The sequence below is a fragment of the Poromitra crassiceps genome (assembly GCF_964638095.1).
Source record: "Poromitra crassiceps genome assembly, chromosome: 9".
NCBI classification, from domain to species: domain Eukaryota; kingdom Metazoa; phylum Chordata; class Actinopteri; order Beryciformes; family Melamphaidae; genus Poromitra; species Poromitra crassiceps.
The window spans coordinates 16,720,884-16,738,551 of record NC_139630.1 but is presented as its reverse complement, the minus strand read 5'-3'; the positions used below and the strand labels follow the sequence as shown (position 1 = coordinate 16,738,551).

At 41.4% G+C, this 17,668-nt stretch overlaps 2 protein-coding genes across 2 annotated transcripts in view; both read right to left on the bottom strand.

Annotated features, from left to right (window-relative positions):
- The window catches only part of LOC310782646 (NACHT, LRR and PYD domains-containing protein 12-like), a 179,955-nt gene extending 179,692 nt beyond the window's left edge, over nucleotides 1-263 (bottom strand). Inside the window, exon 1 of the mRNA XM_083643347.1 lies at nucleotides 238-263. The gene's annotated coding sequence lies outside the window, so the exon portion shown is untranslated. The remainder of the gene's footprint in view (nucleotides 1-237) is intronic.
- Nucleotides 1-16,254, bottom strand: part of LOC310782187 (NLR family CARD domain-containing protein 3-like) — a gene marked incomplete at its 5' end in the record, with an annotated part of 55,957 nt that extends 39,703 nt beyond the window's left edge. Inside the window, 3 exons of the mRNA XM_083642873.1 lie at nucleotides 8,859-8,978; nucleotides 9,887-10,006; nucleotides 16,187-16,254. Coding sequence (XP_083498999.1) covers nucleotides 8,859-8,978; nucleotides 9,887-10,006; nucleotides 16,187-16,254 — 308 coding nt within the window. The remainder of the gene's footprint in view (nucleotides 1-8,858; nucleotides 8,979-9,886; nucleotides 10,007-16,186) is intronic.
- Nucleotides 16,255-17,668: the final 1,414 nt, after the last annotated feature.

Below are 17,668 nucleotides of genomic sequence, written 5' to 3'. Positions count from 1 at the left end.
ATAATATCCTGATCACACTAAATATTACCCCAATCATAAAAAGAAATAAAAAGAAAGGGTATATTTGACCATGAACCCGGCCCAGGTCTGAAGGATAGAGGTTTTGTTTTGATGATTTATTCAACTACAAAACCATTCAATACAAGAACATGGGTTTCTCATACTAACACAGAACATGTGTCTTTCATCCTCATTGATATTCCATCAGGTAGACTTCCAGTATAACAGTCATCTTACTTTGTGTCTGGAGGTCCAGGTTCATTACTGAACTGTGGAGGTCTGTTTTTGGACCGGTCACTCTTCATAGACAGACAGCTGGGTACTGGAGACTCTGCTCTCTGCCTGTGGTACTGACCTCTGAAACACACATGTTTGATACATATCATCATCAGTTCTAGTAAAGACAAACAACAATACATGTGACATTGTACATTATACAACAGTTAGTTCCAGCCGAGCAATTTGATTGGACAAGAGGCATTCCAGCTGTGATGTGTTAGTATGACATCACAGGATGCTTCACTGTGTGTATATCACTGTCAGACAGTGATGTAGTGGTGACATAAAAGTGGGTAAACTATAAATTTCAGAGGCAGCTTTCTCGTGTGTCACCCCATTATAAAAAGGTGGATAAAAACTTCAGTGGATGTACAAGACTAGATATGAGACTAGAACAACTTAAACTGAATCATATGTGCCTATAACTATATCATTTTATTATTATCATTTCAAATTTCAGCCAGTAGATTGCTCCTGACATACAGTACACAGACAACCAGTCGCTCCCCCCCCCCCCCCCCCCCCCCCCGCGCAAGACGAACGCGCGGGCTTCCCTCTCTCAAAAGCGGGGTGAATCTTTCTCACACCGGTGTTACAGTGAAAGCTGTGCCACCACGGGAGAGTTTGACCGGAAGGGGAAACCAAATCATTATGGGGATCATAGTTGAGTGTAACACCGCAGTATCCCCCATCAAAGGCATTTATTCAGGTCAGGAGCCATGAAGATGACTTCATTTACAAAAATGCCTTTTCCTCCGCTTTCTGGTCACATGGTGTTTTTGGTGAAAACGACCTACATTCAGGTGTTGATAACTAAAGAACGGATGAAGGTAGAATCATTCCTATGAAAGTTGAGGCTCTCTTCCTTCTTTTAGGATATTCAGTCTTTACGTAGTCATAGAAGAACATATTCTGTGGGTCTTGGAAAATTAATGTAAATAATGAAAAACTCTGGTGGAGAATGAGTTAACGGAGTTGGAGCCTGCGGTCTGTGGTATCCAATTGCCACATTACATTATGTGAAATTATTACATCATCAGTTTTGAAAGTGAATGACCCACCTGAAAGGTATTATTACATTACTAGTAAAAAAAATTGTTAAAAGTTTCAGTCGCAACATTTTGTTACATTGTTGATCAAGTTAAGTGCAAATTTGATTACGTTTTCAGGTGTTATTATATTTCAGCAAATTATTAAGACATTATTGAGTGTTACAGTCCTCTTACTTTGTGTCTGGAGGTCCAGGTTCATTACTGAACTCTGGAGGATTGTCTTTAGACCAGTCACTCTTCATAGACAGACAGCTGGGTACTGGAGACTCTGCTCTCTGCCTGTGGTACTGACCTCTGAAACACAAATGTTTGATACATATCATCATCAGTTCTACTAAAGACAAACATCAATACATGTGACATTGTACATTATACAACAGTTAGTTCCAGCCGAGCAATTTGATTGGACAAGAGGCATTCCAGCCGTGATGTGTTAGTATGACATCACAGGATGCTTCACTGTGTGTATATCACTGTCAGACAGTGATGTAGTGGTGACACAAAAGTGGGTAAACTATACATTTCAGAAGCAGCTTTCTCGTGTGTCACCCCATTATAAAAAGGTGGATAAAAACTTCAGTGGATGTACAAGACTAGATATGAGACTAGAACAACTTAAACTGAATCATATGTGCCTATAACTATATCATTTTATTATTATCATTTCAAATTTCAGCCAGTAGATTGCTCCTGACATACAGTAGAAAGACAACCAGTCGCCCCCCCCCCCCCCCCCCCCCCCCCCCCGCGCGCAAGACGAACGCGCGACCCGGCTCGCCTCTCTCAAAAGCGGGGTGAATCTTTCTCACACCGGTGTTACAGTGAAAGCTGTGCCACCACAGGCTTGTTTGACCGGAAGGGGAAACCAAATCTTTTTTTTTTTTTTTTTCAGGGACAGTGCAACATTAATGAACATTTGCATGTAAATGTGCCGGATTATAGCCTTAGCTAATTTCCATCCGTAGTCCCTCGACAGGTGAGGTACAAAAAAGTTTAAAAAGAAGAAATAGAAAAATTAGTGCATACATAGGGCATACATAACTGACAGGGGTGCAATGTAAGTGACACATACATACACATAGGGTAGAAAGGAGAGGAGACATACATATACACGATGGAGGCATTTAACTTTGCAATTCAAGTGGGCACATACAGACCTTCAATTCCGGTATGAAATACAAATAAAACAAAAACAGGAAACATTAGGGACATTGACCAAGGTGGACATAGGACTTTCAAGGATATACAAATACAAAAACAACACATGAAACAAAAGGGTTTAAATATGGTCGCAGTTTTGATTTGATCTGAGCCATGACTTTAACAGCCCCTTAAAGGTGTGAAAACTGCTACTCTCTCTGACTGACATTGGTAGACTATTCCATAGTTTGCTACCCCTGTAGGACAAAACATTTTGTCCGACAGAGGACCGTCTCAGAGGTAGTTCACACAGTCGCCTCTCGACAGGCTTCGCGTGATGTTCTGGGTAGCTCTCCGTTTGATAGAGCATTCTAAAGGAGGTGGTGCTAGCCCATGAAGGATTTTAAAAATCATACAGGCAATTTAATTTTTTTTATAATTATCAAAGCTGAGGAGCTTGTACTTTAGAAGTATATTGCAATGATGGTAAGATATAGGTTTCTTATCTAAAAATGTCAGGGCCTTTTTATATAGAGACTCGATGAGCTGCAAGGTGGTTACTCCTGTGAAGGACCAGCTCGTAAGGCAGTAGTCTATATGTGCAAAAATCATTGAATGAAGAAAGGTTAGAGCCGCACTGTCAGTCAGAGATGCTCTAATCTGCCTAAAATTGCAGAGATTGAATTTTAGAGTGTTCGATACCTTTTTAATATGACTCTTGAAAGAGAGTGTGGAGTCCAAAGTGAGTCCTAGATATTTAAACTCACCCACAGTTTCTATCTCCACCCCTCCCACAAGGATGTTAAGATGTGGGTTTAAGATGGATTTTTTCGGGAAGTTGAGTGTAACACCGCAGTATCCGCCATCAAACACATTTATTCAGGTCAGCAGCCATGAAGATGACTTCATTTACAAAAATGCCTTTTCCTCCGCTTTCTGGTTACATGGTGTTTTTGGTGAAAACGACCTACATTCAGGTGTTGATAACTAAAGAACGGATGAAGGTAGAATCATTCCTATGAAAGTCGAGGCTCTCTTCTTTCTTTTGGGATATTCTGTCTTTACGTAGTCATAGAAGAACATATTCTGTGGGTCTTGGAAAATTAATGAAAATGATGAAAAACCTTGGTGGTGGCCAGTGACTTTTTCTGAAAAACTCTGGTGGAGAATGAGTTAACGGAGTTGGAGCCTGCGGTCTGTGGTATCCAGTTGCTACATTACATTATGTAAAATTATTACACCATCAGTTTTGAAAGTGAATGACCCACCTGAAAGGTATTATTACATTACTAGTAAAAATGTGTTAAAAGCCTCAATCGCAACATTTTGTTACATTGTTGATCAAGTTAAGTGCAAATTTGATTACGTTTTCAGGTGTTATTATATTTTCAGGAAATTATTAAGACATTATTGAGTGTTACAATCCTCTTACTTTGTGTCTGGAAGTACAGGTTCATTACTGAAGTCTGGAGGATGATCTTTAGACCAGTCACTCTTCATAGACAGACAGCTGGGTACTGGAGACTCTGCTCTCTGCTTGTGGTACTGACCTCTGAAACACAAATGTTTGATACATATCATCATCAGTTCTACTAAAGACAAACAACAATGCATGTGACATTGTACATTATTTCCAGCTTTACTACTTTATTTCTTTACTACTTTATTTCCGGCATTCCAGCTGTGATGTGTTAGTATGACATCACAGGACACTTCACTGTGTGTATATCACTGTCAGACAGTGATGTAGTGGTGACATAAAAGTGGGTAAACTATACATTTCAGAGGCAGCTTTCTCATGTGTCACCCCGTTATAAAAAGGTGGATAAAAACTTCAGTGGATGTACAAGACTAGATATGAGACTAGAACAACTTAAACTGAATCATATGTGCCTATAACTATATCATTTTATTATTATCATTTCAAATTTCAGCCAGTAGATTGCTCCTGACATACAGTACACAGACAACCAGTCGCCCCCCCCCCCCCCCCCCCCCCCCCCCCCCCGCGCAAGACGAACGCGCAACCCGGCTCACCTCTCTCAAAAGCGGGGTGAATCTTTCTCACACCGGTGTTACAGTGAAAGCTGTGCCACCACGGGAGAGTTTGACCGGAAGGGGAAACCAAATCATTATGGGGATCATAGTTGAGTGTAACACCGCAGTATCCCCCATCAAAGGCATTTATTCAGGTCAGGAGCCATGAAGATGGCTTCATTTACAAAAATGCCTTTTCCTCCGCTTTCTGGTCACATGGTGTTTTTGGTGAAAACGACCTACATTCAGGTGTTGATAACTAAAGAATGGATGAAGGTAGAATCATTCCTATGAAAGTTGAGGCTCTCTTCCTTCTTTTAGGATATTCAGTCTTTACGTAGTCATAGAAGAACATATTCTGTGGGTCTTGGAAAATTAATGTAAATAATGAAAAACTCTGGTGGAGAATGAGTTAACGGAGTTGGAGCCTGCGGTCTGTGGTATCCAATTGCCACATTACATTATGTGAAATTATTACATCATCAGTTTTGAAAGTGAATGACCCACCTGAAAGGTATTATTACATTACTAGTAAAAAAAATTGTTAAAAGTTTCAGTCGCAACATTTTGTTACATTGTTGATCAAGTTAAGTGCAAATTTGATTACGTTTTCAGGTGTTATTATATTTCAGCAAATTATTAAGACATTATTGAGTGTTACAGTCCTCTTACTTTGTGTCTGGAGGTCCAGGTTCATTACTGAACTCTGGAGGATTGTCTTTAGACCAGTCACTCTTCATAGACAGACAGCTGGGTACTGGAGACTCTGCTCTCTGCCTGTGGTACTGACCTCTGAAACACAAATGTTTGATACATATCATCATCAGTTCTACTAAAGACAAACATCAATACATGTGACATTGTACATTATACAACAGTTAGTTCCAGCCGAGCAATTTGATTGGACAAGAGGCATTCCAGCCGTGATGTGTTAGTATGACATCACAGGATGCTTCACTGTGTGTATATCACTGTCAGACAGTGATGTAGTGGTGACACAAAAGTGGGTAAACTATACATTTCAGAAGCAGCTTTCTCGTGTGTCACCCCATTATAAAAAGGTGGATAAAAACTTCAGTGGATGTACAAGACTAGATATGAGACTAGAACAACTTAAACTGAATCATATGTGCCTATAACTATATCATTATATTATTAACATTTCAAATTTCAGCCAGTAGATTGCTCCTGACATACAGTAGAAAGACAACCAGTCGCCCCCCCCCCCCCCCCCCCCCCCCCCGCGCGCAAGACGAACGCGCGACCCGGCTCGCCTCTCTCAAAAGCGGGGTGAATCTTTCTCACACCGGTGTTACAGTGAAAGCTGTGCCACCACAGGCTTGTTTGACCGGAAGGGGAAACCAAATCTTTTTTTTTTTTTTTTTTTTTTTTTCAGGGACAGTGCAACATTAATGAACATTTGCATGTAAATGTGCCGGATTATAGCCTTAGCTAATTTCCATTCGTAGTCCCTCGACAGGTGAGGTACAAAAAAGTTTAAAAAGAAGAAATAGAAAAATTAGTGCATACATAGGGCATACATAACTGACAGGGGTGCAATGTAAGTGACACATACATACACATAGGGTAGAAAGGAGAGGAGACATACATATACACGATGGAGGCATTTAACTTTGCAATTCAAGTGGGCACATACAGACCTTCAATTCCGGTATGAAATACAAATAAAACAAAAACAGGAAACATTAGGGACATTGACCAAGGTGGACATAGGACTTTCAAGGATATACAAATACAAAAACAACACATGAAACAAAAGGGTTTAAATATGGTCGCAGTTTTGATTTGATCTGAGCCATGACTTTAACAGCCCCTTAAAGGTGTGAAAACTGCTACTCTCTCTGACTGACATTGGTAGACTATTCCATAGTTTGCTACCCCTGTAGGACAAAACATTTTGTCCGACAGAGGACCGTCTCAGAGGTAGTTCACACAGTCGCCTCTCGACAGGCTTCGCGTGATGTTCTGGGTAGCTCTCCGTTTGATAAAGCATTCTAAAGGAGGTGGTGCTAGCCCATGAAGGATTTTATAAATCATACAGGCAATTTAATTTTTTTTATAATTATCAAAGCTGAGGAGCTTGTACTTTAGAAGTATATTGCAATGATGGTAAGATATAGGTTTCTTATCTAAAAATGTCAGGGCCTTTTTATATAGAGACTCGATGAGCTGCAAGGTGGTTACTCCTGTGAAGGACCAGCTCGTAAGGCAGTAGTCTATATGTGCAAAAATCATTGAATGAAGAAAGGTTAGAGCCGCACTGTCAGTCAGAGATGCTCTAATCTGCCTAAAATTGCAGAGATTGAATTTTAGAGTGTTCGATACCTTTTTAATATGACTCTTGAAAGAGAGTGTGGAGTCCAAAGTGAGTCCTAGATATTTAAACTCACCCACAGTTTCTATCTCCACCCCTCCCACAAGGATGTTAAGATGTGGGTTTAAGATGGATTTTTTCGGGAAGTTGAGTGTAACACCGCAGTATCCGCCATCAAACACATTTATTCAGGTCAGCAGCCATGAAGATGACTTCATTTACAAAAATGCCTTTTCCTCCGCTTTCTGGTTACATGGTGTTTTTGGTGAAAACGACCTACATTCAGGTGTTGATAACTAAAGAACGGATGAAGGTAGAATCATTCCTATGAAAGTCGAGGCTCTCTTCTTTCTTTTGGGATATTCTGTCTTTACGTAGTCATAGAAGAACATATTCTGTGGGTCTTGGAAAATTAATGAAAATGATGAAAAACCTTGGTGGTGGCCAGTGACTTTTTCTGAAAAACTCTGGTGGAGAATGAGTTAACGGAGTTGGAGCCTGCGGTCTGTGGTATCCAGTTGCTACATTACATTATGTAAAATTATTACACCATCAGTTTTGAAAGTGAATGACCCACCTGAAAGGTATTATTACATTACTAGTAAAAATGTGTTAAAAGCCTCAATCGCAACATTTTGTTACATTGTTGATCAAGTTAAGTGCAAATTTGATTACGTTTTCAGGTGTTATTATATTTTCAGGAAATTATTAAGACATTATTGAGTGTTACAATCCTCTTACTTTGTGTCTGGAAGTACAGGTTCATTACTGAAGTCTGGAGGATGATCTTTAGACCAGTCACTCTTCATAGACAGACAGCTGGGTACTGGAGACTCTGCTCTCTGCTTGTGGTACTGACCTCTGAAACACAAATGTTTGATACATATCATCATCAGTTCTACTAAAGACAAACAACAATGCATGTGACATTGTACATTATTTCCAGCTTTACTACTTTATTTCTTTACTACTTTATTTCCGGCATTCCAGCTGTGATGTGTTAGTATGACATCACAGGACACTTCACTGTGTGTATATCACTGTCAGACAGTGATGTAGTGGTGACATAAAAGTGGGTAAACTATAAATTTCAGAGGCAGCTTTCTCGTGTGTCACCCCATTATAAAAAGGTGGATAAAAACTTCAGTGGATGTACAAGACTAGATATGAGACTAGAACAACTTAAACTGAATCATATGTGCCTATAACTATATCATTTTATTATTATCATTTCAAATTTCAGCCAGTAGATTGCTCCTGACATACAGTACACAGACAACCAGTCGCCCCCCCCCCCCCCCCCCCCCCCCCCCCGCGCAAGACGAACGCGCAACCCGGCTTCCCTCTCTCAAAAGCGGGGTGAATCTTTCTCACACCGGTGTTACAGTGAAAGCTGTGCCACCACGGGAGAGTTTGACCGGAAGGGGAAACCAAATCATTATGGGGATCATAGTTGAGTGTAACACCGCAGTATCCCCCATCAAAGGCATTTATTCAGGTCAGGAGCCATGAAGATGGCTTCATTTACAAAAATGCCTTTTCCTCCGCTTTCTGGTCACATGGTGTTTTTGGTGAAAACGACCTACATTCAGGTGTTGATAACTAAAGAATGGATGAAGGTAGAATCATTCCTATGAAAGTTGAGGCTCTCTTCCTTCTTTTAGGATATTCAGTCTTTACGTAGTCATAGAAGAACATATTCTGTGGGTCTTGGAAAATTAATGAAAATGATGAAAAACTCTGGTGGAGAATGAGTTAACAGTGTTGGAGCCTGCGGTCTGTGGTATCCAGTTGCCACATTACATTATGTGAAATTATTACATCATCAGTTTTGAAAGTGAATGACCCACCTGAAAGGTATTATTACATTACTAGTAAAAAATATGTTAAAAGTTTCAGTCGCAACATTTTGTTACATTGTTGATCAAGTTAAGTGCAGATTTGATTACGTTTTCAGGCGTTATTATATTTTCAGCAAATTATTAAGACATTATTGAGTGTTACAGTCCTCTTACTTTGTTTCTGAAGGTCCAGGTTCATTACTGAAGTTTGGAGGATGATCTTTAGACCAGTCACTCTTCATAGACAGACAGCTGGGTACTGGAGACTCTGCTCTCTGCCTGTGGTACTGACCTCTGAAACACAAATGTTTGATACATATCATCATTAGTTCTACTAAAGACAGACAACAATGCATCACTGCACACTGTCACTGTTTCTGTTCATCTGGAGTTTTTGATAACGAGTTCCCTTGCATACCACTGTTCCTCATGTGATAAACACTTTCTCCACTAGATGGTGCATCAACTCCACAATTGAATCTGTGCCTTTGTTTCACTCTGCAGCAAACGTGGGTCTGCTCAGAGCTCTAATGCTGGGCTGCTCCAGTTGTTTTGATTGATTGATTGATTGATTGATTGATTTTATTCTGGATAAAGAACAACAACATCAAGGGATGAACATGTAAAAGTGTAAACACTTATTTCCAACATGGTCCCTGGTCTTATAAAAGCAGGACAAACAATAAGACATAACATCATAAACAACAGAACAGAACAGTCAAGCATAAAAGAACAGGAGATATGAACCAACATAAGTTCCAAAATCATTTCAACATATTACTCTAGCTTGCTCAGCAATATTTTTTTCAGGCAGTTTTTTAAAACAATTCAGAGAATTCACAGACTTAATTTCATTTGGGATCTTGTTCCACTCCCCCCCCCCTGCATATAGAGGAATGCACTCCCAACTTTACTTAAGATTGGTTAGCCTCAAGCCCGCCAAGGCTAGCCCTTGTGTTCAGGCTATGAGTGTCCTGAACAGACTGAAAGTACTTGGTAAAATAACCAGGACAAAGGCCATGCAATATCCTATAGACCATGATGATTTATTCATTTCAGATCTCAGATTCATTTCAGACTTCAGACAAACTACAAAACCAGTCAAAACAAGAACATGGGTTTCTCATACTAACACAGAACATGTGTCTTTCATCCTCATTAATATTCCATCAGGTAGACTTCCAGTATAACAGTCCTCTTACCTTGTGTCTGGAGGTCCAGGTTCATTACTGAACTCTGGAGGATTGTCTTTAGACCAGTCACTCTTCATAGACAGACAGCTGGGTACTGGAGACTCTGCTCTCTGCCTGTGGTGCTGACCTCTGAAACACAAATGTTTGATACATATCATCATCAGTTCTACTAAAGACAGACATCAATGCATGTGACATTGTACATTATACAACAGTTAGTTCCAGACGAGCAATTTGATTGGACAAGAGGCATTCCAGCCGTGATGATGTGTTAGTATGACATCACAGGATGCTTCACTGTGTGTATATCACTATCAGATAGGGATGCACCGATCGATCGGCACGTGACCGGAAATGGCCGATTTTCACGTGATCGGCCTCGATCGGTGATCTGCACCGGTCACTCTAAATAGCCGATTCTGTGAGCCGATTTTCACATGACGTGCGCGCACCCCAAAGCACCGAGACAGGCACCCAGCCACCACACCACACATGCCAGCATACCTTCCTCGTTGTGGAATTTTTTCACCGTCAGTGAAGTAGACAAAGCTCGCAGTTTGTCACACATGCTAGTCGAAAATAAGCCGTGGAGACAGAGGTGCGGCCGAGTCCCGCTCGGCTGGAGTCCAGTCTGAGTGGCTCGCTTCACCTCACTGGCCCGGGCCCCTCTCTCTCTGCTCTTTCTCTCCCCGGGAAGCGGTGCTCCCTCAACCCGCCACAGCGCACAGCCGGCTTGGCAAGGTGAACGTGAGCATTGTGTCCAGTATAACCATTCCCCGACCTGCATTCTCCATTCCACATCAGCGCTGCTGCCTCAGCCTGTCAGTCATGTTGTAACGTGGATACAGGAGAGACTATTTGTTTCGTATTGCAAATAGAACGATGGACATAATAATAAAAATGCATCGGACTCACAAGTGTGCAAGGTTTTCTGTGCGTGACGATATTTTTTCGGATGGCAGATAAAAATATGCATACCAAACTTCGGACTGTGTGTAAACTCCGCCTGATATTCAGACTGAAGATCGTTACTGTAACTCATAAACTCATTTCCCCTCTACTCAAGAGGACTGGTCTGTCTATAAACTCCTTGTCCATGGATCATTTTGATGTTCTGTTGCACCTGTTTGCTTTTGGAAAAGTAAATGCATGATAGCTGTGGGATATAGGCTATTGGATTTAATTAAATTTTTGTATTCATTGTATTTGCACAAAAAAGCTCTGTCCAGTAGCCTAACCTGGAACACTTTTATTTTGAGATGTGTTTGAGTGAGATGGTCCTACTTCATGCAAATGATAAGAATTGTTCTATGAATCTTAATTTTCAAACAAAGTTACAAAAACGTTTGTGTAAGCTGTCAATTGTTGTTCTTAGAAAGAAAATCGGAATCGGCAAAAATCGGTATCGGCAAGTCAGACTATTCAAAAATCGGAAATCGGAATCGGCCAAGAAAATGGCAATCGGTGCATCTCTACTATCAGACAGTGCTGTAGTGGTGAAACAAAAGTGGGTAAACTATAAATTTCAGAGGCAGCTTTCTCGTGTGTCATGTCGTTATAAAAAGGTAGATACAAACTTCAGTGGATGTACAAGACTAGATATGAGACTAGAACAAATTAAACTGAATCATATGTGCCTATAACTATATAATTTTATTATTATAATTTCAAATTTCAGCCAGTAGATTGCTCCTGACATACAGTACACAGACAACCAGTCGCCGCGACCCGGCTTCCCTCTCTCAAAAGCGGGGTGAATCTTTCTCACACCGGTGTTACAGTGAAAGCTGTGCCACCACGGGCGAGTTTGACTGGAAGGGGAAACCAAATCATTATGGGGATCATAGTTGAGTGTAACACCGCAGTATCCACCATCAAAGACATTTATTCGGGTCAGGAGCCATGAAGATGACTTCATTTACAAAAATGCCTTTTCCTCCACTTTCTGGTCACATGGTGTTTTTGGTGAAAACGACCTACATTCAGGTGTTGATAACTAAAGAACGGATGAAGGTAGAATCATTCCTATGAAAGTCGAGGCTCTCTTCTTTCTTTTGGGATATTCAGTCTTTACGTAGTCATAGAAGAACATATTCTGTGGGTCTTGGAAAATTAATGAAAATGATGAAAAACTCTGGTGGAGAATGAGTTAACGGAGTTGGAACCTGCGGTCTGTGGTATCCAGTTGCCACATTACATTATGTGAAATTATTACATCATACGTTTTGAAAGTGAATGACCCACCTGAAAGGTATTATTACATTACTAGTAAAAAATGTGTTAAAAGTTTCAGTCGCAACATTTTGTTACATTGTTGATCAAGTTAAGTGCAAATGTGATTATGTTTTCAGGTGTTATTATATTTTCAGCAAATTATTATTACATTATTGAGTGTTACAGTCATCTTACTTTGTGTCTGGAGGTCCAGGTTCATTACTGAACTCTGGAGGATTGTCTTTAGACCGGTCACTCTTCATAGACAGACAGCTGGGTACTGGAGACTCTGCTCTCTGCCTGTGGTACTGACCTCTGAAACACACATGTTTGATACATATCATCATTAGTTCTACTAAAGACAGACAACAATACATGTGACATTGCTTATTATACAACAGTTAGTTCCAGACGAGCAATTTGATTGGACAAGAGGCATTCCAGCCGTGATGATGTGTTAGTATGACATCACAGCATGCTTCACTGTGTGTATATCACTATCAGACAGTGATGTAGTGGTGACACAAAAGTGGGTCAACTATACATTTCAGAGGCAGCTTTCTCGTCTGTCACGCTGTTATAAAAAGGTGGATCAAACATAAGTCATGCAAACAAGAGTAGATATGAGACTAGAACAACTGAAAATGAATCATATATGTCTATAACTATATCATTTTGTTATTATCAGGGTAACACTTTATAATAACGTTCAGTCATAAGTCATTTTATAAGCCTTTAGTTAATGATCAACTAACCATTTATATGCCTATAACTATATCATTTTATTATTATCATTACTAGAAATTGAGCGCTCTCCTTTGTAGCATCCCTCGCTGCCTCGCTGCCCTGTCGTCGTCCTCAGTGCTAATTTCTACCGTGCCTCGTTGGTTTGGTCGCAGACGCACTTGCTCGGCCTCGCCCGCTTCCTGGGCTCGCAGACGCAGCTCGCCCGCTGTGCGACCTCGCCCACTCAACTGGCATGAGCTTCACTCATGCACAATTGTGCAATTGTGAAATATTTCAAATTCAAGGTCTTTTTCCAGGACATTTTGTTTATCCATAAGGACTCTGCACAAAAACAATAAACATTTCCTTAAACCTGACTGCATTTCATGTCATAGGTTGACATGTTCACATGGTTTTAAGTTGTTGCATTCTGTCAAACACTGCAAACATTGTATTTCTTTATTTCTTTCTTTATTTCTTTATTTATCTATTTATTTCAAGCTCTTTTAAGCACGTCAGGGGGCGGGGCCAACAACAAACAACACATTCTGTGAAGACAGATATGTAGAAATATATAGCTATGAAGAAGCTTCAACAACTGGTCGTCATATCTTTGGCTGCTCGGAGTCCTCTCTGAACTTCCCTACAGCTGTGCAGCAATCTCTGACGCTAAAAGACAACGCTGTTGCTAAAAGACAAATTTTAAAGGAATGGAAGTCCTCTTCTTCACCTTCTTTTCATGTGTGGCTGATGGACATGATCTTTGTTATACAGATGGAGATGCTGAGGTTCCTGAGAGCCAACTCGCTTAGAAGGTTCTCAAATATCTGGGACCCCTTTTTGGCTACTTTGACGAAGTTAAGAATGACTAGTGACTGAGGTTACTCGTGATGGACTGCTTACCTGGATGGTTTTCCATGGATCCCTTTCGTAGGATCCCATGGATAATATCTTGTACAAGCACATAAGCACCTTATGGAGCTGGTAGCACCACGTTACAATAATAAATGTCAAAGATGTGTTTTTTTTTGGTTGTTTGTTTTTGTTTTTTGTTTTCCTGTGTCTGAGCTTGTTTGTCTTGTTTGTTTATTGTTCTGCAAAAAATGTAAAATAAAATAGTGGAAAAAACAACAACTGGTCGTCATAGCGATGCTGCAATGCCTCATTGTCTCATTGTCTGAGAGAGAGAGAGAGAGAGAGAGAGAGAGAGAGAGAGAGAGAGAGAGAGAGAGAGAGAGAATTGGCATAGGACCTAGGATTCAAGCAGCCCCTTAACTTGATCAGAGTCAAGAGAAATCAATCATCTTGTTTGTTAAATTATTAAATTACACCAAGTGATTCACTCTTCAGTTATAAAACACTACATTAGCATCCATTTCCCCCACACATTTTTAGGTCTCAGGTCTCAAAATGTGCATTGCTGGCACTGCGTTCAGACTGGATCAGTTCAGTTCTTAGTTGTGATATTATTGTACCTCAGACACATGCTCAAGAACTTCTGTCAAGAGTGGAGACAGAGTGCAATAAAGTAGGACTGCACCTCAATGCCAAGCAAACTGAGTACATGGCCTATAACACTCTGGATGCCCTCTTGAGGACCGTGGAAGGAGCCCCACTCATGCGAGTCTATGACTTTAAATATCTCGGCGCACGCATGGAGAGCTCGGAGGAAGACATAAAGGTGTGACGAGCAGCTCGCATGGAAGGAAGGCGCTCAATGACACCAGGAAGATCTGGACCTCAAATCTATCTCGGGGGTTCAAGGAGAGGATCTTTGTCGCTACCATAGAGACCATATTGCTCTGTGGGTGCGAGACATGGACCCTCTCCACGGCCACATCAAGATCTATTGACGGATGCTACACGCGGATGCTGCGAATGGCATTCAACATCTGCTGGACGCAGCACGTCTCAAACCTCTATGGTGACCTACCACCTCTCACCAGAAAAAGAAGAGACAGGCGACTACAGCTAGCCGGACACTGCGCGAGACACCCTGAGCTGCCTGCTAGCCGAGTCATTCTGTGGGAACCAACTCATGGAAGGATGAATCCTGGGAGACCATTAAAGGGGGGTACGGTGGCATAGTCGGTAGCGCTGTCGCCTCACAGCTAGAAGGTCCTGAGTTCGATTCTCGCCTGGGACGCTGTGGGCGCTAGAGTTGTGACCCCCCCATATCTTCAGTGCCTACTGCCCAGGTGGGTTATCTCGTCGAATGGGCCTTTCTGTGTGGAGTTTGCATGTTCTCCCCGTACCCCCCAGGGGGTTCCTCCGTACATAACCCCCCACTAAAAACATGCAGAAGATCGTCATCCGACCAGTGACGACAACATCTGAAGTTGGTCCAAAGATGGTCCAATGATGGTCCCCGGGCACTGGGAAGAAAAAGCGACCACTGCTCCTGGCCTGCCCCCCGGAGGAAAGGACAAGCCTGGATGGGTCAAATGCAGAGGACATATTTCACCGGCCACCGTCACCATGAGTGTGTGTTGTGGCTGCATGCATGTGTTGTAGTGTGTTCGTGTGACAATAAAGACGGGCTGCCGTCTGAAATCGTGTTTAATCGTGTTTAGACCATGGTCAACACCCTAAAAGAGGACTGTGGAGCTGTAACAACTGGGGAGCTGCAGACCCTGATGGAGGCACGAGACGTGTGGAAGGTCCGACATCGTGGCTGGCTGACGCAGTGAGAGTGAGTGAGTGAGTCAGACACATGGCTAGCTTCTGAGTTGTTCAAGTATAATGTACGTATGTCAGTAAAAAAATAATTTAAGTATCAGTGGGGACATTTTGTTACATTTTTGATCAAGTTAAGTCATCATCATCATCATAACTAAAAGGGAGCAAGTGCACTCTGCGATTTTTGTCCCAAATTTTTGTCCTGGAAGTGATGTCACTCAACTGGAAGTAATGTCATCAGTGATATCACTTGAGTAATTGTGCATTGTGACATCACTGATGATGTCATAGGCATTGTGACATCATCAGTGATGTCATAAAAGCAAGTGAGCCCGCACAGCCATCGAGCTGCAGGGCGGGCGAGGCCGCACAGCAGTCGAGCTGCGTATGCGAGCTGCAGGGTCAGCTCGGCGAGCTGCAGGGCAGGTGAGCCTAGGAATCGAGTGCGCGTAGCGTACAAGATGCCTAGTTTTATGTACTTTCACACTTTACATTTGTGAGGAAAAAAACATACTTTTTACATTATTGCATTATGTGAAATTCAACATTACCAGTAAAAAAAAAGTTAAAGTATCAGTCAGGACATTTTGTTACATTTTTGATCAAGTTAAATGCAAATTTGATTATGTTTTCAGCTGTTATATTTTCAGGAAAGTATTATAACATTATTGAGTGTTATAGTCCTCTTACTTTGTGTCTGAAGCTCCAGGTTTATTACTGAAGTCTGGAGGTCTGTTTTTGGACCGGTCAGTCTTCATAGACGGACAGCTGGGTACTGGAGACTCTGCTCTTCCCTCCTCCTCCTCCACACACACATCCATCTTCTGGGCACACACGTACACACACACACACGTACACACACACACACACACACACACACACACACACACACACACACACACACACACACACACGTACACACGTACACACGTACACACGTACACACACACACACACACACACACACACACACACATACACACACACACACACACACACACACACACACACACACACACACACACACACACACACACACACACACACACACACACACAGTATAAGGTGGTTTAACAAAAATCATGACAGGCCTCAAAGTCAGCCATCATGTAACTGTGACATCTGTAGAATAAAGTGGATTCACATTTTAGTAAAAAATTACATTTTATAAAATAAAATAAAAATAAAATAAAATAAAATAAAATAAAATAAAATAAAAAGTGTGATGGGGAAAACACTGTCAGGTTATTATCCTGTGATGTCATTCACACAGCACTTCTGCAGATAGAAGATTTCCCAGAATGCTTCACTCTGTCCTGCTTATATAACCAAACCTTCTGTGTCCTATGTCACATGACACCATGCTTTTAGGCTTTTATATAAACACCCAAACCACATGCAATATTTTCTTTCCTAGTATGGTTGGGGATTGACCCGCCCTAATCTGTCTCTGATTGGCTTACCCTGATATTTTACAGTAACCTTAGCCAGTCACCACTCCTAATGCCTAAACCAAATCAATCAGAGGCAGAGTAGGGTGGGTCAATCCCCAACAATACTAGGAAAGAAGAAATCAGGCCAAACTGGATTGAGGTGCACACAACATTCTGGCAGGCAAGTACTGGCCTGTACTGTAAGCCTCTGAGGTCTACTCTGTGAAGCAGAGTAGAGTTATATACACATACTGTATACTGTGAACTGGAGGCCTTTGAAGCCTACTCTGTGAAGCAGATCAGACAGTTATGTACGTGTGTGTATATATATATATATATATATATATATATATGTATATACACTGTAAACTGGAGGCCTTTGAGGCCTACTCTGTGAAGCAGATCAGACAGAGTGCCCCACTCCACCCTGAAGACCTCCTTAGCTGCCTGCATCAAGTCACCTAACTAAATTATCTGTTATGAACTGTTGAGGAGTCATGTGACTGACAGAGGTTCAGACCAACACAGACTCACAGTGTATTAACTGAATGAGCTATGTCATGTGACCTAACTATATGATCTGTTATGAACTGTTGAGGAGTCATGTGACTGACATAGGTTCAGACCAACACAGACTCACAGTGTATCAACTGAATGAGCTGTGTCATGTGACCTAACTATATGATCTGTTATGAACTGTTGAGGAGTCATGTGACTGACAGAGGTTCAGACCAAAACAG